At 39.1% G+C, this 26,102-nt stretch overlaps 1 protein-coding gene and 1 long non-coding RNA gene across 3 annotated transcripts in view; one reads left to right on the top strand and one right to left on the bottom strand.

Annotated features, from left to right (window-relative positions):
- Positions 1 to 608, bottom strand: part of TMEM47 (transmembrane protein 47) — a 29,497-nt gene extending 28,889 nt beyond the window's left edge. The window contains exons 1-2 of one of the 2 annotated variants that reach the window (XM_081567474.1): positions 539 to 608; positions 123 to 480 (exon numbers count right to left, since the gene is read on the bottom strand). In XM_081567474.1, coding sequence (XP_081423600.1) covers positions 123 to 348 — 226 coding nt within the window. In that variant the 5' untranslated portion in view covers positions 349 to 480; positions 539 to 608. Of the gene's footprint in view, positions 1 to 122 lie in introns of both variants that reach the window. The other variant, XM_081567472.1, reaches the window with a different exon arrangement.
- LOC145537034 (uncharacterized) overlaps positions 1 to 26,102 on the top strand; it is a 92,789-nt gene that overhangs the window by 386 nt on the left and 66,301 nt on the right. The window lies entirely within an intron of this gene.

Genomic DNA, 26,102 nt, shown 5'->3' with positions numbered 1-26,102 from the left:
GCAGGAAGGGAGCGGACTAGGGTCGGGGTACACAGAATGGGGGGTGGAAGGTAGAGGAGGTAGCCGTCCAGGCAGCGGGGCGCGGGGCGGGAGACAGGGGTCGCGGCGCGCCGGGCCCTCACCGCTGCTGAGCGTGGACTCGCAGTGCCAGATGTCCAAGCTGGCGGGTTTCCGGCAGGACTCCCACAGGGACAGGTAGTACTGGTGGTCGGCCGTGACCCAGGCCGGGCTTAGCACGGCCCCCAGATCCAGACACAGCGCCAGGAAGATGCACACCAGCCCGACCAGCTTCAGCGGGGTCAACACCGACACGCGCACCTCCTCCATGCCGCTGCCCGCCGAAGCCATGCCCCGGGCGCCGCAGCCGGCCCGCCCCGCGGGAAACGAGGACGCCAGGCGAGTCCGGAGAGCCGGGAGACTGACCTCCCACGGAGGGAAGCAGCCGAGCCGCCGCGCGCGCGGGGACTCGCTCCCTCGGAGCTCCGCGCGCTTCCCGCCGCGCCGCGAAGGTGGGTCTGCGGGGCGGGCGGCCGGGGACCGGGGACCGGGTCGTAGGCAGCCGCAGCGATGCCGATCCCGCCGCGGACCCTCGCAGCCGGCCCCGCGCCGCGTTCTGCCCGCGCCCGCTCCGCCCCGGCGCTGCCCGGCTCGCTCGCTCCGCCCCGGCCCCTCCCCGGCTGCGGGAGGCGGCGCCGAGCGGGGAGGGGCAGCGGTCAGTACCCAGGCGGCGTCAGGCTCCGGCTGGGCTCCCGGCTCCCCGCGCGAGAGGCTCGCGTCCGCCCCGCCCGTGCCCGATGCGCGCAGAGCAGATCCCCTCTTTCTCCGCCCCGCCTGCGCGGTGCGCGCTCAGCGACTCCTTTATCCTGGTGTGCTGCGAGCCCAGTGCGATCCCTCCGCCCCCGAACCGCTGCGCCGGGCGATTCCTCGAAGCAGCGGGGCCCCCGGCCCCGCCCCTGGCCGCGCTTGCTCCGGGGTCGCCTGGTTTCTCGCCCCCGCCCCCTCCCGTCACGTGGGTTTCCTTTTCTTAGGAAGCTGGGGTGGGTCCTTTTCTAGAAGGCGTCAGCTGTAGATTCCTAGGTTTCCTGGGATGTGGCCACTGGAGCCAAGGGAGGTTCTCTCAGTGATGTAACACGCCCCCTCCCGCCCCGCCAATTTTTCATCCCCGGGATTTGGAACATGGAGAAAAGTGACAAAAGTACTCTTTTCAAACTCAGGATGGACCTAGTCTTGGAGCAAGTCATTCCCCCTTCACCCCCCAGTTTTCCCTATTTCCTAACTTTCCCTGCCAGCTTACCGGCACTTCTATTCTCTGAGCTCGCCTATTTTCGCGCCCCCTAGGAAGGGCGCTTGCTCAGGGAACGAACGCAGGAGCTAAAATGGGAAGGAAAACTTCCACAAAATGTGATGTAAACCTTACTTGCTTACCGGCTGCTGTGTTCTTCGCGCGTTGTCTAAAACCTTTATTCATTGGGCTTTACATTATGCCAAGTTGGATCTGAATCTGTAAATGGCATTAACCTTTTCCTGTGCCCGGAAGACCTGGCCCAGGGCCTGGCATAGGAAAAGTGGGATATCTTTAAGTAATCAATCTATCCGCGTTTACTGTGTGCTTGGGGCTAAGGATTCAATCCAGTTTGACTGGATTTTTAAGGAGACGCCCCCCCCTCCATGAGGAATAGACTCACCTTGAAGTTGAATTTGCAATTCTGTAATTGATTGGTTCAGCTTGTAATGGTAAGTTATCTGTCTCTTTTATCTCTGACTACTTTCCCTTTTTCCTATAAAAGAAGCAATTTATTGAATAGTTCGTTGGGGGTTGGGATGTTCCCAGATCTTTCACTATCTGGGAAAGTTGGGGAGAAACCCAAAAATACTGGTTAAGAAAGGAAGACCGGATATACAGAGTGAGGTAAGGCAGAGAAACACCAATACAGTATATTAACGCATATATATGGAATTTAGAAAGATGGTAGCAACGACCCTATATGCAAGACAGCAAAAGAGACACAGATGTAAAGAACAGACTTTTGAACTATGTGAGAGAAGGCAAAGGTGGGATGATTTGAGATAATGGCGTTGAAACATGTATATTACCGTATGTAAAATAGATGACCAGTTCAAGTTCCATGCTTCAAGCAAGGCACTCAAAGCCAGTGCTCTGGGACAACCCACAGGGATGGGGCGGGGGGAGGGAGGTGGGGGACGGTTCAGGATGGAGGGACTCATGTACACCCGTGGCTGATTCATGTTGATGTATGGCAAAAACCACCACAATACTGTAAAGTAATTAGCCTCCAATTAAAATCAATAATTTTTTTTTTAAATAGGAAGAATGGAAAAATGGAAAAAAATGTTTTCTCTCTTTTAATGAAATATCGTCCTTTCCCTCTGCAGGAGTTACTTTTTATGGGTAACTGGGTTTTTGTTGTTTGCTGTTTTTATTTTATTTATTTATTTATTGGCCACACTGGGAAGCATATAGTATCTTAGTTCCCTGACCAGGTGTTGAACCCTTGTACCCTGTATTGGAAACTCGGGAGTCTTAACCGCTGGACCACCAGGGAAACCAGGGAAGCCCTGACAGTTTCTTTTCTTCTAATCACATTTTTCCATAGAGCTGACTACATTTTGACTGAAGCAATAATTTGAATGTAAGAAACAGTTGAGTTAGTATCAAATGGCTTGAGAATAAGAACCAATCCAATGTGAAATAAAAACCCATGGTTTTCTTACATTTGGAAATGAGAGAACTGGCAACTTCCCCCTACCTCTCCGTCATGATATTTAACTGCCCTTAATGAAGAAGAATGCTAGAGCACTCTGAGCCCCTTAACTTCTAACTTCCAACAGGCTTTTTGGCCTCCTAGCTTTCCAAGGAGAAATAATCTTACATGCTTATCCTTGAAAACAGTTCCTGATGGAACACTGAAAAATTAAAAACAATGACGATTAATAGGGATGACCAGACCTGGGATATTTTTCTGTTACCTGGATATATGTTCGCAGGTTTAAAGTGTACGTTTGAAAATAATATTTTTTAAAAAAAGAAAATAATATTTAAGAATATTTCTGGACTATGCTGTCAAAGTTACCTTTTTTCCTCCAAGTTCTATCACTTTCCCTTTATAAATTCTATTCCCAGTCAGCTAATACTTTTCTTTATCTTTGTTCCATCTAATTTGGGCTTTTTTCTTTCTCTACCCACCTCAGCCCCTAAACCCCATGCTCCTTTTGCTTCGTTTTTCTTTCTGGCTTGGTCTCAACTGCCTACTTGAGTGACTCCATCCTTCATTATACCACCTATGAAATTGTCTTTGTACTCTCTCAAAAGTTAAAAAAAAGAAGGCGTTTTAAACAACAAATAACCAAATTCTCCTAGAATACCCCATTCCTCTTTTAATTATGTCGAATTTACAGAGTATAATACAGCTCAACAATCCTAAATCTTCATTTTCATAATACAAAAAGCTCTCAAGACAGAAGGTTGTTTTTTTTTTTTCCATTTTCATAAGTTTGTAGCAAATTCATTTGGTTAAAAAAAAATACAAACTGATGTGAGGCTCTTTATGGTTTTGGTTTATTCCACTTAGTGTGAATAAATATGGAGCCGAAAACCCTGTTGGGTGTTGTCTAATTTACAGCATATGAGCCACAGTATCATTCAATGATATGAAAAAGGCTGAGTTCCTCAACATAGCTGGCCCCAAAGGTTTTATAGTATTTGGGATGGTGGACCTGCATTTACTCTAAAAATGAAAATAGTGAAGCAGGGATTCTATCAATTAGTAAACACTGAATGAAAACCTACCCCCAAAAAAAGATATCTGGCTGGAAGTGAGATGGGAGGTGACAACCAAAGAATGTGTGTGTGTGTGTGTGTGTGTGTGTGTGTGTGTGTGTGTGTGTGCGCGCATGCACGTGCACGTGCACGTGTATGTGTGAGGGGAGTAGAAACAAAAATTGAGAAAGACCCATTCTGAGAAATGAAACGGGACTACATTGAACTGTGAAGAAAGAGTCCCTTGCTTAGGCAAATTTTCAAGAGAACTGTTAGAAGTGATGACTTTGTTGGCCCTTCATTATGATGCTACACAGACGCCAGAGACGCCCCTCTGTCACCTGAATCTAGCTTGGGCATCATGTCACCATGGTCACCCCTATTCTTGGACCTCAGGGGGGCAAAAGCTAAGGGCCCAAATTCTATTCCACAGTCTAGGAGTTCCATGAAAATTGGAGTCAGAACTCTGACATGTAACTTTGCCTGAGTTATGTGGCCAGGGAAAGGCAGGAAGGAGTCATTCCCAGACTCTGAAGTAAAGGAAGAGATCAGACTCAGGCTTGAAACAGTCAAGTCAGAAAAACAGGCAGCAATGTGTGACTGTTTTAACTTCAAGCTACTTATTTCATAATAGTACCTATGACCATAATAATTTACTTCTGCACAAATAAAGGAAATAAATCATGAAAAGGAAAACACAAGAAGCCACTAGAAATGAAAGATGATTAGTTTTAAAGCAAATATTGATATGTTTATTGTAATGAAAGAAGTGTATCAGATGCCCGGAAAGCAAAAATACAGGGAAAATTAGAATATTTCCAGTGGGATTAATATTAAATGTCTTTTCCATCTTTTTCAAACTTCTGTTTTCTTAAAATCACTTATGGCACAAATCCTACTGCATATTTATATTTTAGTTCCATTCACTCAGAGCTTTGTGGAGAAATGACCAAGTATAAGCTCTTTGAGTACTTCATGCATACTGTGCAAAGTTGCTTCAATTGTGTCCGACTCTGTGATCCTATGGACTGTAGCCCACCAGACTCCTTTGTCCATGAGAATTTCCCAGGTGAAAATACTGGAGTGGGTTGCCATTTCCTACTCCAGGGGATCTTCCCGACCCAGAGATTGAACCTGCATCTCTTACGTCTCCTGCACTGGCAGGCAGGTTCTTTACCACTAGCACCACTTAGGGACTGCATTTAAAAAAATGTTTTGTTTTTTTTAATTAGTTTATTTTCTATTTTTTAACTTTACAATATTTTATTTGTTTTGCCATACATTGACATGAATCCACCATGGGTGTACATGTTTTTTTTAAAAAAAATGTTTTTATTGGTGTATATGACTGCATTTTTAAACTTCTGGTTTCTTTGTTTCTACAACTATAAATTGAACCTTTTGGTTACCCTGGAGCAAATGGATGCCTACCCACATATTCTCGTCCTGGTGGCATTTCAATTACCCTTGGCCATCATCATCAGGATACATCATTTGTACATCTCTCCTGGTGTGCCCCATACTTAAGGACTAAATTGAAATTGGAACCGTGGAAGCCTCAGAAATATTGGGGTAGAATGAGCAGGTTTAGATTATGCTTTGTGAAGCTTAAAGGGGATTAGTGTTGAATCATGACTTGAGTGTTGGCTTAAACACAAATCAAGGAAATTAGAGTAGAGATGGAATCATCATCATTAGGAATCACCCTGGGAAATTGTTCACATTTTCCATTGCTCTCTTTGGAGCTCATAAGCTAAGCATTCTCTGTGACTTTAGATTTTAGTCTAAAGACATCTTCATGCAAGTCTTCCATGGTGGTCCAGTGGGTTTGATCCCTGGTCAGGAAACTAAGATCCCACGTGCTACAAGGCGTGGCCAAAAAATTAAGAAAAAAGCCATTTTTGTGCACTTCTTGCTGAGTTTTCATAGAGATCTTGTACTCTTGGACATTTAAATGAAGATACCCATGACTTGATGAAAAAATTTTAAGAAGTGCCTGCTTAGAACCTCCCCTCCCAAATTAGACTGCAACAGTGTCAGTTTCTCATCTCAAAAATAGTTTCATAATACATGATGGTTAGCACTGTTGTATCCTCGCCCATGTGTTTATTTTGTGTAACATAGATGGTCTCAAAATTGTTGTAACTGGAAGCGCTTCCAAATGCTCTCCTGTTAGGTGCTATATAAGAAAGTTCTCTTTCATTAGAAAGTGTGGATCCCTTCTCTCTTTTGTGGCCTGAAGCACTCACACTCACGATGGAAAAAACTGAACCCCAATTCATGCATCTTAAGTATAGTGATGGCTCAAAGTTAATTGAAGGAAAGGCTGAAATTAAAAAAGGATTAAGTAGAAAGGGTACCTGGAGCAATTTATATTCACACTTCCAAGCAGAATAATGCTGCTAAGCTATTTCTCTCTGGAATTTCCAAAAGGTGGTCTTAAATGTCAGCAATGCTAGGGGATTGAGGCTAGTGGAAAAAAAAGATCCTCCTAGGAATTATATTTCAGTGTAACTCTCACCTCTAGATTTCACCTTTTAAATTTTGCCTGTAAAGTTAGTGAGTAGTACTGCATGACTCATCAGTAGTCTGCCAAAATTCAAAATGTCAGTTCATTCAGGGCCAAACAGATATTGGTAGAAATATCAGAACAATATGAAGATCAGAGCTTTTTGTTATTCCCTGAATCATTTTTTTTAAACTTTTCCTTAACCTATCTGTTTCACATTTTCCCATCTTTCCTTTCAAGCTTTCTGGTCTTCAGTGAACAAGAATAGGTGTTGGTCTGATTCAGCCAGACCAAGGTTAAGATAATCACTCTGGAACCTACTGAGTATATGGATTTGGGCATGCCATTAACCTCAGATCCTTCCTTTATAAAATAGGGTTATACCTACATTGAGTTGTTGTGAGGATTAATGAGGAAATTTATATAATGTGTAATGTCTAGCATACGGTAAGCACTAATCATAATTATTATATTAGCATAATCCAGATGTCAGCTTAAAGCCTACTGGTCCCTAGGAGATTTAGGTAAACTTTGTTTGACTCTAATTTCATGATCCTTGAAAATCCAAAATCCTTTTCTAAATCCTTACTCCTTCTGTTCTCTATATCTGGTTCTGCATCTAGTCAAATGCTCAGTTCTACCCCTAACCAATCTAGATGCAAATATCAGCCCTCACCAAATTTCCAGGGAAAACATATCCAATAGCACTATATAGTTTTGAATTTATGAAAGTTTTCTGACTGCTTGAGACATCATGAGGAAAGGGTGCTACACTGTAAAAAGGAAAGCCTCCACATCTTGCTTACCTCATCAGAACTTGCATCTATCCTCTCTTCTCTGTTCAGTCCCATCCCTTTCTCCTCTCTCCATCTGCTCATTCAGTGGATTCCATCCCTACAGCTCTAAATCCTTACTCTTCAAAGTGTGGTCCATGGGCACCAGCAGTATTGGAGTCACCTGAGAGTGCCAGGAAATGCAGGTCCTGACCTCCCCCCCACACACACAAAGCAACTGAGTCAGAATTTGTAGTTTAGTGAGATCCATAGTGATTAGTGTACAAATTAAAGTTTGGGAAGCACCTGATCTACATCTACTCAGGTCTCTCAGGGCTCAACCTCTCCTGCAAGTAGCTGCATAAAAGCAGCTACTAACAGAATTATTTTTAAAAGCACCTTTTCTTCCTTACTCTTCAATGCATTATGTGGTGACCAGGAGAATGGAGTTTCATTCATGTGCACTTCACGGCAGCCTCTAATTGTTACTGATTTTCACCCCATTGGCAATGATTAGTCAGTGTTGTGTACCTTAAGGGTCATCAGTGCATTTCTGATTCAGTAGTTCTATGTCACCTTTTTGGTGGTTGTTTTTCACCCACGTCTGAAAGCAGTCATTCTTAGTGCGATTCCAGGAGTTGGACATGTTAATTAACTGATGAATACAAATGATGATGCTTCTTCAATTGCACATTAAAAACCAACTTTTAAGACTGAAGTACACTAAGAATGACCCCTGGCTTCTTGTGAATTCACTCTGAGATATTTATTGCAACTTCACATTACATAAATAAGCTGCTGCTGCTGCTGCTACTGCTAAGTCGCTTCAGTCGTGTCTGACTCTGTGCGACCCCATAGATGGCAGCCCACAGGCTCCTCCGTCCCTGGGATTCTCCAGGCAAGAATACTGGAGTGGGTTGCCATTTCCTTCTTCAATGCATGCATGCATGCTAAGTCGCTTCAGTCATGTCCGATTCTGTGCAACCCCATGGACGGCAGCCCACCAGGCTCCTCTGTCCACAGGATTCTCCAGGCAAGAATACTGGAGTGGGTTGCCATTTCCTTCTCCACATAAATAAGCTACTAGGGATCAAGAAGTAGAAGGCAAAAGTTCAATTATCCAAGTCAAAGTAGTTAAGTAGAAAAGAGTAGTTAATCCCCACTGATAAAGCCCATCAAATACAGAGAGTCATAGACCTGGAAATGATATCTGTAGGTAAAGGAAGAGGATGAAGCTGCATTGTCGTAGTTTCAAACTCAGGCCACTTTGACATTTGCTCTCCAAACTCCTTTTAAATTCCTTATCTTTAGCCAACCCAGTTATTAGGTCTGGGAAACTCACATGTACTGTTCTTAATTGAAGAAATGACAAACAAAAAGTGGTGTACCAGTTAACAGTTTTGAGAACATAAACTGGCTGTGGAGTCGAAAGTAAGCTAAAGATAGCATTTAGGAAAGTTTATCCAGGGGACACAGAGAAGGCAATGGCACCCCACTCCAGTACTCTTGCCTGGAAAATCCCATGGACGGAGGAGCCTGGTAGGCTGCAGTCCATGGAGTCACAAAATAATCTGACACTACTTGGTGATTGAGGACGCAGGCACACATTCCACTGTCTCGATAAAGCAGGCCAACTGATGCCCAGGGCATACTCAAGACTCAGAGCTACTAGGTTAGTCTGTTATAGCCCCACTCACTGTAGAGATGAGTGCTTACCAATAATTATTTGTTTGTTATGATACCTGTTTATGGTGCTTACCCACATTTTGGTAATTGTCAAATTAACTATGTATGGGAGAAGCAATGGTAAAAAATTGAAAATAATTAAACAACATTCTAGCTGCAATTCAACTCCAGAATAACTCCTAAGTGTCTAAGCTCTCTTTGTCCTTAAAATAAAACCAGAAATATAACCCAGATAATCACATATTTTTGAAAGCTGTTATTAGACTTCTAATAAGGAGTCTTATTCAAAGGAAATGTCTTGGATCTATACCACAAGATTGGTAAATAGGTGCTCTTTTATGAGAAGATCCCATTTTACTTGGAAGAACAAGGGCTGAGAATGAGTGTGACATTAAAAATACATACTCATATGCACACACATATATACACACAAAACAATAAAGTTGGAACCCTAGACCAGGATACTTCTTTGTCCCACAAAGGATCCAAATCACCAAAGGCGTCACCTCAGTAGAGGACGAAGAACCATCAGACCTCAGAAAACCCAAATCCAACTGTGACTCCATTCGACAACACCATAGCATTAGAACCAGACTCTAGCTCTTTGTGTGGGTCGATTCTGGGAGAAGAATTGACCATGTAAATTCTCCTTTTCTTGATTAATGCAAGCTAAAGCCCTAAAAAGGGAAAAATTGGACACAATGCCAGTAAAAAGATGTGAGATTTTAAGCAATCACCTTGAAAAATAAGAGATATAACCTTGTTTATGTCCCAATGCACTGAAAACGGTCATAAACTTTAAACCTCATTTTAGGAGATATTGTTAGATTGAGTATTAAATGATTTAGTTATCTTTTCAAGGCAAGAAATGCATTTATTTAATATTTGTTTTTTTTGCAAATGTAAAAAATTAAGATTCCAGACTTCTTGGTGGTCCAGTGGTTAGGAATCCACCTGCCAATGCGGGAGACACAGATTTGGTCGGGGAAGATCCCACTTGCCATGGAGCAACTGAGCCCATGCTCTAGACCCCACGCTGCAACTACTGAGCCCATGCGCTACAACTACTGAAGGCTGCACACCCTAGAGCCCATGCTCTGCCACAAGGAAAGCCACCACAATGAGAAACCTGCATGCCACAATGAAGAGTAACCTCAGCTCACTCTAATTTCGCTTAAGAGGTACATATCCTAGAAAAATTCTTTATAGTTGTAATATTAACTTTATTGTTCTGATATTGCAGTTGGACCAATATTTACACTCACTTCCATCCAGGTTACTTGATTTTTGCATCACAAAAATGATAAGGATATGAAGTTAAAAAGCTAAGCTAAGGAACATTCCATTGTACATATGTACCACATCTTCTTTATCCGTTCCTCTATTGATGGACACTTGGGTTGCTTCTATGTGTTGACTATTGTAAACAGTGCTGCAATGAATTTTGGGGTCCACGAATCCTTTCACACCATGTTTTTCCCCAGATATATGCCCAGGAGTGAGATTGCAGAATCATATGGTAGCTCTATTTTTATTTTTTTAAAGAAGCCCCCATACCGTTCTCCTTAGTGGCTGTACCAATTTACATTCCCACAAACAGTGTAGAAGGGTTCCCTTTAAAAAGAAAGAAATAACGCCATTTTCAGCAACATGGATGGACCTAGAGATTGTCATACTGGGTGAAGTAAGTCAGAGAGCGACAAATATCATTGTGATACCGCATATATACTTATATGCAGAATCTAAAAAGCAATGATACACATGAACTTAGTTATAAAACATTAACAGACTCACGGACTTTGAGAACATGAACTTATGGTTACCAGAGGAGGAAGGTTAGGGGGAAGGGATAGTTAGGGAGTGTGGGATTGACATGTACACACTGCTATATGTAAAATGGATAACCAACTAAGGCCACTCACTGTTTAGGAGGGAGCTTTCACAGGCTCTCCCACGGCCTAAAGTTCGTGGATTATTTCTCAGCTAAAAACATAATTTTAGGATTCCATTGAGTTTGTGTACATTATTCTAACTTTATGGAGACATTACTGGCATGGGTGAGGTGAGGATAGATATTGGAGCTCAGTTTAACTAGGTCCCTAGAAATGACCATAAATATTGTTAACTATTTCCTCTACTCTAGAGAAGCAGGTCTACATCTTATAGTCTACCTCTGAGCAAAGTACCAACTGTAAAACTATTTTTCTTCATAGTCACATTTTATATTATGAAATATAGCATATTTGAAAAAGGGAGATATATCAATTTAATCAGTAGCAAGTTACCTGACACCATATTTAGGGTAAATAAATAAATAAACCAGTCAATCCTAAAGGAAGTCAGCCCTGAATACTCATTGGAAGGACTGATGCTGAAGCTCCAGTACTTTGGCCACCTGATGTGAAGAACCGACTCACTGGAAAAGACCCTGATGCTGGGAAAGATTGAAGGAAAGAGGAGAAGAAGTTGACTTCTTCTTGGTTAGATAGCATCACCAACTCAATGGACATCAATCTGAGCAAACCCCAGGAGATAGTGAAAGACAGGGAATCCTGGTGTGCTGCCATCCATGAAGTCACAAAGAGCTGGACACAACTTAAGAGACTGAACAACAACAACCAATATTTAGAATTGAATAGTAGCAACGCAGAACCCCATGTATTCTCCTCACTGGTCTTCCCTTCCTTTCTTCAGCCTAAATACCATGGTCCAAAAATTTATATTATCCTCTTTCTTTTACTTTACATTTTTACCACATAAATAATCTAGTATTTAGCTTTATCACATTTAGTGCTATATGAATAAAATCCTACAGCATGTCTTTTTCTGTGACTTTTTTTTTTGAACTGCGTGAATGCCAACACATGCAGCTGCTATTCTTTCATTTTTTTCTCTGGCATAATATTCCACTGCATATTTATACAATGAATGAATATTTGTTCTTCTGTGGAATACCATTTGGACTGATTCATATTTTGCCTTTAAGAATAGTGCTGCTGAGAACATTCTGTAAGCACTGCTTAAGGCCTGTGTGCAAGTGTAATGTGTTAAGGAGTGGAATTGTGGGTTGAGTATGCACTTGTTTACTTTTATTGGATTTATACTTCTACCAGCAGTGCATTAATATCTGCATTAAAACCCAGACATGATCACTGGTTGACCTGCAAGCTGGACCCGGTTCAATGAAAGACTCCTCACTGACCCCTGGTGTCCTTGGACTTAGGCCCACTGTTCCATGCTAGGAGCTGTTTCAAGGACAGTCTTGAGAGAGCAATGTGTTGTTGAGATCATTTGGGTGGTATATGTGACTAAACCCTGTTAAAGCTTCTGTATAGACTTTTAAGATTCTGGTGGTTAAATGCAGAGATCTGCTCATCTTGCAGCCACCTACCAGTATGGATTGGTCAACTCCTTCAGTCTCTCCTTGCCCTTTGTGAACAGGGTCCTGTTTGCAAACTAAAAACAAAATATATTTTCTGCTGCTCCATCTCTTCATGAACACTTGAAATTTCTGAGGCAACCTTGGAAAAACACATCAAAACTGTTCAGCTGTGGGAAGAAGGAAGAAAGCACTGATTGATACTTCTTTTTTTTTGCACTGTTGGCCAAGATGAACTCTAAACTTTAGTGTTAGTTACTCTGTATTTTTACGTTTCACATGCATAAATGCAAGTGGGCTCATGTAGGTAACCCTGGCCAACCCCTTCCAGAAAGGGACAGGTAGAGGATGCAGCCCCAGGAGAGGTAACTCCTGAAAGTAACTGTGAACAAACTCATTAGAAGAAGCATGGAAGTGGTTGCTGCAGCAGGAGATAAAATAAGAGTTAACACACAAGAAGTTTTATAATTTTTGTAAGTTGTTGTTCTTGTAGATATCCTTTATCAAGTTGATAGTTCCTTTTCTAGTTTTGTCAGCTTTATTGAAGTAAAATATGCACAAAGTAAAATTCACCAATTTTAAATGTGCAATTTAATGATTTTAAAAATTTATTTTTATTGAGGTAACATTGGTTTATAACATTATATATTTCATGTGTACCACATTATATTTCTACTTCTATATAAACTACGGTGTGCTCACCACCAAAAATTTAGTTTCCCTTCTTCACCAGAGTTGACCCACTTTACCCATTTTACACTCTCCCTCTTCCCCTCTGGTAATTACTCTTGTGTTCTCTATAGCTATACATTTGCTTTGTTCATTTTTTGTTGTTGTTGTTGTTGTTTTATATTTCACATGAGTGAAATCACACTATTTGTCTTTCTCCATCTGACATTTCATATAGCATAATACCCTCACAGTCCATTCATGTTGTTGCAAGTGGCAATATTTCATCTTTTTTATTGCTGAGAAGTCTTCCATTGTGTATATACAGCATATCTTCTTTATGTATTCATCTGTTGTTAGGCACTTAAGTTGTTTCCATATCTTGGCTCTTATAAACAATGCTGCAGTGAACATAGGCATGCATCTATCTCCAACTATCCCACTGTGAGTATTTATCCAAAGAACATGAAAACACTGATCTGATTTTTGACTAATGCATATATTTGTGTAACCTCTACCATTATCATGATATAAAACACTTCCATCACTCCAATATGTTCCTTCGTGTTCCTTTTGCAGTCAATCCCTCCTTACCCCAACCCCACCCCTACCCCTGTCACCTAGGCCTTTGCAATTAATTGCTGATCTGCCTTCCATAGTTAATGATGGTTGGTAGTTTAATCACTAAGTCATTTCTGACTCTTGTGTTCTCATGGACTGTAGCCCACGAGGCTCCTCTGTCCATGAAATTCTCCAGGCAAGAATGGTAGATTGGGTTGCTGTTTCCTTCTCCAAGGGATCTTCCTGACCCAGGGACTGAACCTGTGTCTCTTGCACTGCAGGCAGATTCTTTATCGACTGAGCTACCAGAGAAGAGGTTAATGATTTCCTTTTATTTCTAGTTCTCTAAAAATTCTTATTAGGAAAAGGTGTTGAATTCTATCAAATGTGTTTTATTGATCTATTTACATGATCATTTTTCTCTCCTATAGTCTCTTAATGTAGTAAATTTTATTAGCATTTTTAGTAATATTAAAATAACTCTTGGGATAATACCAGTTTGGTAATGATGATTTTTTTTTAACAAGACTATATTTAGATTGTTGTTAGTTTGTTGAATTGTTGTTAGTTTGTTGATGAGTAGTGCATCCATGTTCATTCATGACTTGTTCCTATAACTTTTCATAGAGTTCTCTTTGGAAGAAAGTTATTATGCATAGTCCACAATTAAGGAGTGGAGACTTATGCTCTCCCTCCTTAAAGGAGGAGGACTTACATAAATTATTTGGAATTCTTCTGCACAAGAGATTTTTTCTTCTCCCTTAACCTTTTTTTTTTTGGCCACACCTTGCAGCTTGCAGGATCTTAGTTCCCCAACAAGGGATTGAACCTGGGCCCACAGCATTGTAAGTGCCAAGTCCTAACTACTGGACCACCAAGGAATTCACTAATTATTTATTTATTTATTAATATCACTGTGGACTCATGTATACTTATTTTATATTTTGAGTTATAATTCAATACTATGTTATTTATTTTGTTACTCAAATGCTAGCTTCTGTGTTCCTTTGGCATACCCAAACCATTGAACTATTTTGGTTTTGTTTCATTGTTTTTTCAAGCACTTTCTTTCTGGCATTAAATGGTTTATTGTGTACATTTTCAAACCTAGTCCTAGAATCAGCTATTTCTCCAAGGAGCCCAGTTCTATAACTTTTTAATACACTATTTAAAAGTCGCTATTAAGGTTATTATGTCATCACCAAATGAGCTGGAGGAAATATTCCTTCTTTTCCTCTACTGGAAAATTTGATTATTGGAATTCTTTGTTATTTCACATTTTCTGCATCTTCCCTGCAAAGCCATCTGGTTCTAGTGTGTTTTCTGATAGGATAACTTAAACTATTGATTTTGTATTTCATGAGTTTCTGTTTGTCTAATTGAACCAGTTTAGATAGGTTACATTTTTCTAAACAGTTTTTTCCCATTTCACCTAATATTTTAAATTTGTTAACAAAATTATTCAGAACATGGTTTTATCTTTTTAATCACTGTATTATCTGTAATTGTGTCATCTCTTTCACTCCTAATATTGCCTCCTCTATTTTGTTTTATTTATTAATATGATCAGAGATCTGTGCAAGTAATTAGTCTTTTCAAATAATTGTTTTGTGGGGATTTTTTGGCCTCGCTTTTCCTATTTTATTTATTTATAATCTTTATTATTATTCCTCACTGTTTTGGGGAGGTTTATTATGTCATTCTTTTTTTATTCTTAGGTTAGATGCCTGGTTAATTAGTTTTAAATGATTCATCTTTTTGAATAAACATACTGAAGGCTATAAAGTTCCTCTAAGTACCACTTCAGCTATATTCCACAAATTAAATATGTGTGATTTTGTCACATAGGTTGAAATATTTTGTAATTTTATTGTTATTTTTTATGACTTAAAGATTATATTAAAAAATACTTTTAAATCTCTAGATTCCTTTGTTCTTTACTCATCCAACCATTATTTGTCACAAAATACCAGGAACTGCTCTAGTCACTAACCATATGATAATAAATAAAGCAGAGTAACAGTTACATACTCTAGGAGTTTACATTCTAATGAAGTGAGAGAGATTATAAAATAAATGCTGTTTTAGATGGCATGAAATGATTTAGAGAAAAATAAATTAGGGAAAAGGGATAAAGAATGAGTTACGGATAGGGTGTTGAAGGCCTCAGTGAAAAAAGTAATATTTGTAAGGTGACTTCAGGGAGATGGAGAAAGTGTTAAAATATCTGCAGGAAGGAACCTGACAGAAGAAGGAACCAGTGTACAGTTCAGAGATTGAACTAGGCTTATTGTATTAATGGAACAGCCTGTGTACCTGGAACACAGTGAGTGAGGAAGAGGGGAGGCGATGAGATTGGAGAAATAAAGCCAGCTTGAAAGGGTAGGTATATAGGCCTTGTAATCTACTGTAATGACTACGGATTTCAGCTTTCACTTATAGTATGATGTGAATTCATTGGAGAAATTTGAACAAAAGTATGACTCATCCAGGTTAGGTTTTCCCTGGATCTTTGGGGTAGAGATGAGAATAGACTGAATAGAAACCAAAGGGAAGCGAGAAGACCAAAAAAATGTATTGCCATTCACTTTATAGATTAGAGTATGGTCAATTTTCATAATGTTCCTCAAGTTCTTGTAGAAAACATGTATTTTTCAGTCACTGTATATACAATGCTACATATACATTCCTTAGATCAAACTTGTTTATCGTGATGTTCAAGTCTTCTCTATTTTGACTGAATTTTTATCTGCTTAACCCATTAGTTACTACAGATGTGTTAGTATCCCAATGTTATAGAATTTCTGTAGTTTTCCATTTAATTCTGTCAATTTGTACTTTATATAGTTTAAGGCTTAAATATATAGTTAAATATATAAACTTATAGTTTATATAGTATTAAGCCCCTGAGTTAAGAATCATTATCTTCTGGCAAATTGAAACTTTTGATCAGTATGTACAGCTCTCTTTATCTTCAATAATGCATTGGTCTTAAAATCTACTTGGTTTGCTTTCAAATATATTGCTGCTAAGTCGCTTCAGTCGTGTCCGACTCTGTGCAACCCCATAGACGGCAGCCCACCAGGCTCCACCATCCCTGGGATTCTCCAGGCAAGAATACTGGAGTGGGTTGCCATTTCCTTCTCCAACGCATGAAACTGAAAAGTGAAAGTGAAGTCGCTCAGTCGTATCCGACTCTTAGCGACCCCATGGACTGTAGCCTACCAGGCTTCTCCGTCCATGGGATTTTCCAGGCAAGAGTACTGGAGTGGGGTGCCATTGCCTTCTCCCAAATATATTGAGACCACCTTTGTTTTGATTAGTGTTTGCCTGGTGTGTCTTTCTATCATCTGACATTCAATCTTTCTGAATTTTGATGATTTAGATAGGCTTCATGCAAACAATATAAGACTAGATTTTACTTTATTTTGTATATAGCCTGGAAACTCATTGTCTTTCAAATATAGAGTTTACTCTATTTACATTGTTAATCAGTTCAGTTCAGTCACTCAGTCCTGTCGGACCCTTTGCAACCCCACAGACTGCAGCATGCCAGCCTTCCCTGCCCATCACCAACTCCCAGAGTTTGCTCAAACGCATGTCCTTCAAGTCTGTGATGCCATCCAACCATCTCATCCTCTGTCATCCCCTGCTCCTCCTGCCTTCAATCTTTCCCAGCACCAGGGTCTTTTCTAACGAGTCAGTATTTCGAATCAGGTGGCCAAAGGATTGGAGCTTCAGCTTCAGCATCAGTCCTTCCAATGAACACCCAGGACTGATTTCCTTTAGGATGGACTGGTTGGATCTCCTTGCACTCTCAAGAGTCTTCTCAAACACCAGAGTTCAAAAGCATCAATTCTTCAGTGCTCAGCTTTCTTTATAAGTCAAACTCTCACATCCATACATGACTACTGGAAAAACCAGAACTTTGATTAGACGGACTTTGTTGGCAAAGTAATGTCTCTGCTTTTTAATATGCTGTCTAGGTTGGTCATAGCTTTTCTTCCAAGGACCAAGCGTCTTTTAATTTCATGGCTGCAGTCACCATCTGCAGTGATTTTGGAGCCCAAGAAAATAAATTCTGTCACTGTTTCCATTGTTTCCCCATCTATTTGCCATGAAGTGATGGACTGGATGCTGTGATCTTTGTTTCTTGAATGTTGAGTTTTAAGCCAACTTTTTCACTCTTCTCTTTCACTTTCATCAAGAGGCTCTTTAGTTCTTCTTCACCTTCTGCCATAAGGGTGGTGTCATCTGCATATCTGACGTTATTGATATTTCTCCTGGCAGTCTTGATTCCAGCCTGTGCTTTATCCAGCCTGGCATTTCTCATGATGTACTCTGCATATAAGTTAAATAAGCAGGGTGACAATACACAGCCTTGACGTACTCATTTCCCAATTTGGAGTCAGTTATACATTGTTATACAGTTTTACATTGTTATAGGATTAATGATATATTAGAATTAATTTCTGGTGTCTTTAGGTATTCATTTTGTACTGTTTATCCGTTTCACTGCCATTGTTAATTTTTCTTGTTTTTATTATAATCTGCCATTAAGTCATTTTGATATAACAAATATCTAAATATCTAAAATATCAGGGGCTTCCCTGATAGCTCAGTTGGTAGAGAATCCACCTGAAATGCAGGAGATCCCGTTTCGATTCCTGGGTTGGGAAGATCCCCTGGAGAAGGGAAAGGGTACTCACTCCAGTATTCTTGGGCTTCCCCCGTGGCTCAGCTGGTAAAGAATCTGCCTGCAATCCGGGAGACCTGGGTTTGATCCCTGAGTTGGGAAGATCCCCTGGAGAAGGGAAAGGCTACCCACTCCAGTATTCTGGCCTGGAGAATTCTGTGGGGTCGCATTCCATGGGGTCGCAAAGAGTCAGACATGACTGAGCAAATTTCACTATTTTAGATATAATACCCTATTTCTTTTGGTATTTATTCTAGCTACTTACACATGCATACTTTATTTAGTCTCTTTCACATTTTCCAACTCTTTGTCTCTCTCAGCTGGTTTCAGGAGAGTTCTTATGGATCCATCTTGCATTTCTTCTTTTCTCTTAAGCTCTTTAATTTGTTGTTTAACTCACCATCAAAATTTTGATTTTAATTATTTTAGTTTTCATTTCTACAAATCTCTTGATTCTATTTTAGATCTGCATTCTTATTTTTTATTTTTCTTTATCTCTTATTTAAATTTTTAAACCTCTATTTCATGTTTTGAATTATATGAACGTGTTAGTCACTCAGTCGTGTCCAATTCTTTGCTATTCCATGGACTGTAGCCTCCCAGGCTCCTCTGTCCATGGAATTCTCCAGGCAAGGATACTGGAGTGGTTGCCATTTCCTTCTCTAGGGGATCTTCCTGACCCAGGGATCTAACTCAGGTCTCTTGCATTGGAGGCAGATTCTTTACCATCTGAGCCACAGGGAAGCCCAATTTTGAAATATATAACCATAGTTATTTTACATTCTGGTTGTAAGAATTCCAATATTGGAATTCTTTGCATATTGGGTTCTGCCTCTTATTTATGGTAACTAGTTTCTGTGGCTTTTGTATTTTTTTTTTCTGTGATCTCATGTCCCTTAGATTGTTATTTTGGGGAATTATTTGAGGACTGGGTTACAGTTGTTTCCCCCAAGAAGGATTTTTTTTTATTCTGCCAGTCATCTAGGGGTCCAGAGCTTATCTTAAAGGCTTCTCTTGAAGTTTCTGGTTATGTGAATTTGGGCTACAGACATATGTGAGGACTGCTTTTGTTAAATATTCTCAGGGCAGATTGTATTCCCCCTCCATACAAGGTGAATGTCAAGACAGGCAACTTGACTTGTTGTCCCTTTGGTGTGCCAGGTTTACTTCTCATTACCATTATGTGGAACATCTGTCCTTTCTGGATCCTGGCTTTAACCTGAGAGTTGTATTAGACTCCAGCCTTGGGCAAGCCTTAGGCTCTGCTCCTGTCCCTGTGACTTTCATAGCAGCAGAGAATGCTCTGTTCGAGGTCACGGAGGTTTACAGATGCCCTGAGGATAAAGCTTACCTTTATTTCTGTTACATCTTGGGATTTCTATTTTCATTTTATTTTATTTTTTTGTCTTTTGTCTATTCTTTATTTCTTGCTAGATCAGTGGTAACATTTAAAAAAGATGTTTACATTCTATGCTACTTTTTCTTATTTTCCTTAGAAGAAATGTTGAAGGTCTCAAGTCTGCCATACTGCTTCAAATAAAAGCCACTTTACACATGCTCTCCTTCCCTGTATGTATATTGTTTTTCTCCTTTATGTATTTCATATGTAGATATGAAATATATAGTTTCATTTTGATCCCCTGCCAAAAGATTATATCCTACAAAGAAAGAGATAACTGTGGTAATAAGTTTAACCTGATAATTCTTAGTAAAAATTAGAGATAACAATATTTTATTATGTCACAGGAAAATATCCAATTATACTTTCACCTGTGTCTACTAGAAATCAGCAAAATATTAACGTAGTTATTAGTATAAAATGTGGACAACCATTTTTCAAATTGGTAGTCTGAAAACTAGAGGTAAAAACCACTCAGTTTATTCTCTATTTTAATGTTACATTTCTTCTCATTTTCTCTGAATATACCAGGAAATTGACAGGTAGTGTGACAGAGACATGGAGAATACACTATTCTGAACTTTCTGATTTCTCCCTAGCCATTAATTTCCATTTCAACAACTATGGAATACTTAAAAGCTTATGGAACTTTTTATACTTAAAAGTTTATGGAACTTGATTATCAAAAATTGGAAACTTAAAATACTGACGATAAGCTCCTTGACAAAGAGAAGCTTATTTTCTATTAAGAGGTTGGAATAAAAGAAAAGCAAAGTATTATCTCTATATTCAAGGATCTCACTGGGTGGTAGTTCAGCCTAACCAACATAAACATAAATTATATTGGTATAATGAATAGACATTTATAAACAGCATTAAGATATCACATGGGAAACATCTCTGATCTAATATCAGAGGACTGAAGTGTTGAACCATGATGTACTTTGTAGAACAATGGGAAATTGGGTAGGGGAGAAATGGTGAGAGCTCACCAATTGTCCCATCTATAATTTATAATCTGCTTTGTAATTAAGTTAGGCTATATGACAGGTTCTGGTAAATGGACAATGCATGAAAGTAGTGTAAGTCTCTACTTAGCTAAGGCAGTCAAGAGTGGGGGTGCCTCTTTCATCCTGCTTTTCCTGCTGACCTAGCCTGTATGGTTCGGATGGTGTGGCAACAATATGGAGAAGGGCTGACCAGTCTTCATTAGACATCACAAAAGTGAAAAAAAAAATGTGTTTAGTTATGAGATATCTGGCTATAGCTGCAGGTAATGTTAATTATCAAGGTCATAGTTTGGGATCCGCCAAGTCAGATCCCAACAGTGGGATTTGAGAATGAGTGGTTTATTTGGCAGGTGACACCAGGACATACCAGTGAGAAAGTAAGATGGTGAGGTGGTGGTGGTGGTGGTGGTTTAGTCACTCAGTCGTGTCCAACTCTTACAACCCCATGGACTGAAGCCCAGCAGGCTTCTCTGTCCATGGGATTCTCCAGGCAAGAATACTGGAGCGGGTTGCCATTTCCTTCTCCAGAGGATCTTCCTGACCCAGGGATTGAACCGAGGTCTCCTGCATTGCAGGCAGATTCTTTACTGACTGAGCTACAAGGGAAGCCCCAAGATGATGATGAGATGATCTTAATAAAAAGTTTGCTTTCAAGTAGTTGCTATGGGTAACCTGAGTTTCATCCTGCTGGAGAATTCTGAAGGACAGTATGGACTATGCATTTCAGAGTTATTCCTAAGTGATTACTAGGGGATGATGGGAGTGTGAGTTTTTATGCACCAGCTTCTGTTAGTTATTGATTAAAGTTTTCTCCTGGGAGGTGTTGATTTCCCAATACTTTCTGCCTGACATACAGGTGAGAAAATGGGCTTTGATGGTCAGAGAAAGCTCTCAGTCAAAGAAATGCAGGTGGGCCCAGCATGGTTTCACTTGTATGAAGGCACAATACAACATGCCATATCCTGGAAAGTGTAATGTGAGAGGCTATAAGGCATCATATAAAGCTGAACAGATAACATGGCATCCAATCTTGGAGGCTCTTCTTTGCCATATGAGGACCTTTTGTCTTTCAGTCTTGTCAGTGGTAGAAATGTAGAAGTGATGTGGTCAGATTTGTACTCTTGACTGGTCACCCTAGATGGTATTTGGAGAATGGAATTGAAGTGGACCAATTCAGTGATTGTTATAGCTCTCCAGTGATGAGACCACAGGAGTTGAAGCTATGACAATGGTAACAGAAATAAAAGCTAACATTATTTAGCTGTCAGCCTGGTGGTGCAGTGGTAAAGAATCTGCCTGCCAAGCAGGAGATGTAAGTTCAATTCCTGGGTCGGGAAGATCCCCTGGAGGAGGAAATAGCAACCAACGCCAGTATTCTTGCCTGGGGAATCCCATGGATAGAGGAGCCTGACAGGTCCATAGGAACACAAAAGAGTCGGACACACTTTAACAACTAAACAACAACAACAAATGTGCCAAATATATAATTTTTAGTGTAATAAGTCATTTAATACAAAAATCATATGAATGGAAATTATTATTATGTGCATTTTTAGGAAACTACAATGGAGATAGCTTAAGTACTTTGTTGAAAATCAGAGTTAAGAGTTAGATGAGCTTGGACATAAACCCAGGATGTGTTGTTCCAGAGTTTACATTCTTAATAAGCTCAACACTGGCTGTTGATAAAAAAAAGAATAGATTTGTTTACATTATTTGATAAAATAAGCAAATCATGGTGATTTTTTCCTAAAGAAAAGGAAAATGTGAAGGATGACTCTAACATTTCTACCATAGGTAAAAGGTTAGATGCACATTTATAAGCAGTATTTTTAAAAGAGAAAACTCTTCATTGCACAAAATGTTGCTAAGAGACATTTAACAACAAAAACAAAAAGCTTGTGGAGTTTATTTTATCCCTATGGTTGTAATAAAAGAAATGAACCCCTGAACCACACTAATTTCTTCCAAGAAACTGGTACACTAATTTGGAGCCAAAGAGCTAAAATATGAAATAGTTCAATGACAGAGAGAATAGTATTTTGTTTACTGGCAAATTGGCAGGTAGAGTCTTCTGACCTAGGAAAATGGTCCTGTATGCAGGAGGGGCTTATTTTTTGTTATGATGTGAAAAGCAAACCTAACATGAATAAGGTTAGTAGCCTTATTTGTAATGATCATTCCACACGGATTTAAAATTTTAAGTATATTTCATAAAGATAAAGATGTGCCACACTTCAATATTCTTTCTCTAAAGATGGCTCAAATTATATGGAATTTGATCTTAAATATTACTTTTGGTGGTACTGACAGCCAAGTAATCACTATGAGTATTGTGGTTCTGCTGTATAGACTGAAGGTAATAACCATTCAGTCTTTATTTGAAAGTACATTTCTTCAGGTCAGTGCTCTAAAATATATATTTCACAGGCTAGGTGAGTGCTGTAGGAGAAACTTGTTAAATGTTAGTAGGAACTACAGTTGACCCTTGAACTGCACAAATTTGAACAGTCAAGGTCCACTTATACATGGAATTTTTTCACTAAATGCACATTACAGCACTACACAATCCATGGTTGGTTGAATCCAAGGACACAGAACCATGACTACAGAGGGCCAACTATAAAGGTATACATGGATTTTGGACTGTGAGGCTCAGCACCCCTAACTCCCATGTTGTTTGAGTCAACTGTATATTCTCTTTTAAGAGGACAAATAAAACTGACAATATTCTTGTTGAACTAATCTAGTTATAATTATTTTAATTGTGATAAAAAAACACATAACATAAATTTAACATCCTAGCCATTTTTAAGACACAGTTCACTAGCATTAAGTATATTCACTTTATTGTGAACCAGTTAGAACCAGACATGGAATAACAGACTGGTTCAAAATTAGGAAAGGAGTACAACAAGGCTTTATGTTGTCACCCTGTTCATTTAACTTTTATGCAGAGTACATCATGTGAAATGTCAGGCTGGATGAATTACAAGCTGGAATCAAGATTGCCAGGAGAAATATCAGCAACCTCAGACATGAAGATGATACCATTCTAATGGCAGAGAGTGAGGAGGAACTAAAGAGTCTCTTGATGGAGGTGAAAGAGGAGAGTGAAAAAGCTGGCTTGAAACTCAACATTCAAGAAACAAAAATCATGGCATCCGGTCCCATCACTTCATGGTAAATATTAATCGAAGGGGAAAAAGTGGAAGCAGAGACATATTTTATTTTCTTGGGCTCCAAAATCACTGCTGACAGTGACTGCAGCCATGAAATTAAAAGACGTTTGCTCCTTGGAAGGAAAGCCATGACAAACCTAGATAGTGTATTCAAAAGCAGAGACATCACTCTGCTGACAAAAGTCCGTATAGTCAAAGGTATGGACTTTTCCAGTAGTCATGTACAGATATGAGAGCTGGACCATAAAGAAGGCTGAGCACTGAAGAATTGATGCTTTTGAATTATGGTGCTGGAGAAGACTCTTGAGAGTCCTTTGGACCACCAGGAGATCAAACCAGTCAATTCTAAAATAAATCAATACCAAATACTCATTTGAAGGACTGATGCTGAAGTTGAAGCTCCAATACTTTCACCGCCTGATGCGAAGAGCCAACTCATTGGAAAAGACCCTGATGCTGGGAAAGATTGAGGGCAGGAGGAGAAGGGAGTGAAAGAGGATGACATAGTTAGATAGCATCACTGATTCAATGGACATGAATCTGAGCAAACTCTGGGAGATAGTGAAGAACAAGGAAGCCTGGCCTGGTGCAGTCCATGGGGTTGCAAATGGTCAGACACGACTTAGCTACTGAACAAAAACAACAAAATATCCTCTTTTGAGAAATATCCATTAATGTTCTGTTGAATTTTTAATTGGGTTATGTTTTGTTGTTGAGTTGTAGTTGTATCTATATTCTGGATATCAATCCTTTATCAGATATATGATTTGTAAATATTTTCTCCCATTAGATGTGTCTTATTTACTTTGATGCACAAAAGTTTTAGTTTAATGTCTATTTTTGCTCTTGTTGTTTGTGCTTTTTGTGTCATATTCAAGAACTCATTGCCAAGTCTAATGTCATGAAGCTTTCCAATGTTTTCTTCTAGTTTTATAGTTATAAGTCTTATGTTTAGTTCTGTAATTATTTTGATTCAACTTTTGTATATAGTATAAGAAAAAGGTCCATTTTCCATTTTTGAATGTGGATATCCAGTTTACCCAACATCATTTGTTGAAGAGACTGTCTTTTCCCCATTGAGTGGTCTTAGCACCCTGGCTGAAGATCATTTGATAATATATGTGAAGGTTGATACTGAGATCTTTGTTCTAGTCTATTGGTCTATTTGTCTGTCTTTATGACAGTATCATGCTGCTGGTTTTATTACTGTAGATTTGTAATATGTTTGGAAATTAGGAAGTATAATGCCTACAAGTTTGTTCTTCTTTCTTAAGGTTGTTTGGTTATTTAGGGTCCATTGAGATTCCATAAGAATTTTAGGATATTTTTCTATTTCTGTGAAATAAGTACTGTTGAGATTTGTCTAGAAATTACATTGATTAGGCAAATCACTTCAGATTTTATGGACATCTTAACAATATTAAATCTTCCAGTCCATGAACACAGAGTGTCTTTCATTTATTTGTGTCTTCTTTAATTCATTTCAGTAGTGTTTTATAATTTTCAATGTACAAATCTTTCATATCCCTGTTTAGGTTTATTCCTAAGTATTTTATTCCTTTTGATGGTATTGTAAATGAAATTGTTTTCTTTATTTCCTTTTCAAATTATTCTTTATAGTATATAGAAATGAAACTCAGTTGTTTGTGTTGATTTTGTATCTTGCTACTTTGCTGAATTCATTTATTCTAAGTTTTTTGTGGAATCTCAAGGGCTTTATACATAAAAGACCATGTCATCAGCAAATAGTAGATATACTGAGTTTGAAATGTCTAATTGTCTGGGGTCCTGATACCATAGTATTGGCTGTAAAAATTTATCAATAAATTGATAGCTATTTTTTTCTATTGCTCTATCCAGGGAAATAAGTACTTTGAGATTTAATTTCAGTGACTCAGAAGAACTGACATCAGACTGTATCCAAATAGAAATGATGTGTCATTTCTATTTACTGATTCTAATTACTGACATTTCTATTTACTGATGCTTTTGCATCAATAAATAGAAGTGAAGTTCAAGTTCCGTATCCCTCAAGGATTATTTTTTACAGCACTCTGTGTAGAAAAACATTGCGTAGTATGAAAGAAAATGTCATCACTGCTTCAGAAAGAGATTTTTAAGACTTTATAAATGAGATTAATGGTTAGCCAAGAGCAGTATCATCTCACATTTAAGAAAAAAATGTTTTGTCCATAGCATTATTTTAATCCTCACAACACAGCCATAGAAATGGCCATTGTCACTCCCCTTTACTAAGTTAAAGTATGTTAAATTTTTAAGTATTCATTTGAGCTTATTTTACATTTCCTAGTCTTTTCTATTTATAGAATAGTTGCAAACATTCCTAGCTTATGAGTCTTTTTGAAATTTCCACCAGTAGAAAACAGTCACTGTTTTCATGTAAATTTTAGGAAACTGGTATAATCTATCCAGAAAACAATCTACTGACTATAAAAATAA

This window comes from Giraffa tippelskirchi, chromosome X (assembly GCF_054371585.1).
Source record: "Giraffa tippelskirchi isolate mGirTip1 chromosome X, T2T-mGirTip1v1.2.pri, whole genome shotgun sequence".
NCBI classification, from domain to species: domain Eukaryota; kingdom Metazoa; phylum Chordata; class Mammalia; order Artiodactyla; family Giraffidae; genus Giraffa; species Giraffa tippelskirchi.
The sequence above is the reverse complement of the archived record's forward strand: the minus strand, read 5'-3'. Positions and strand labels throughout refer to the sequence as shown.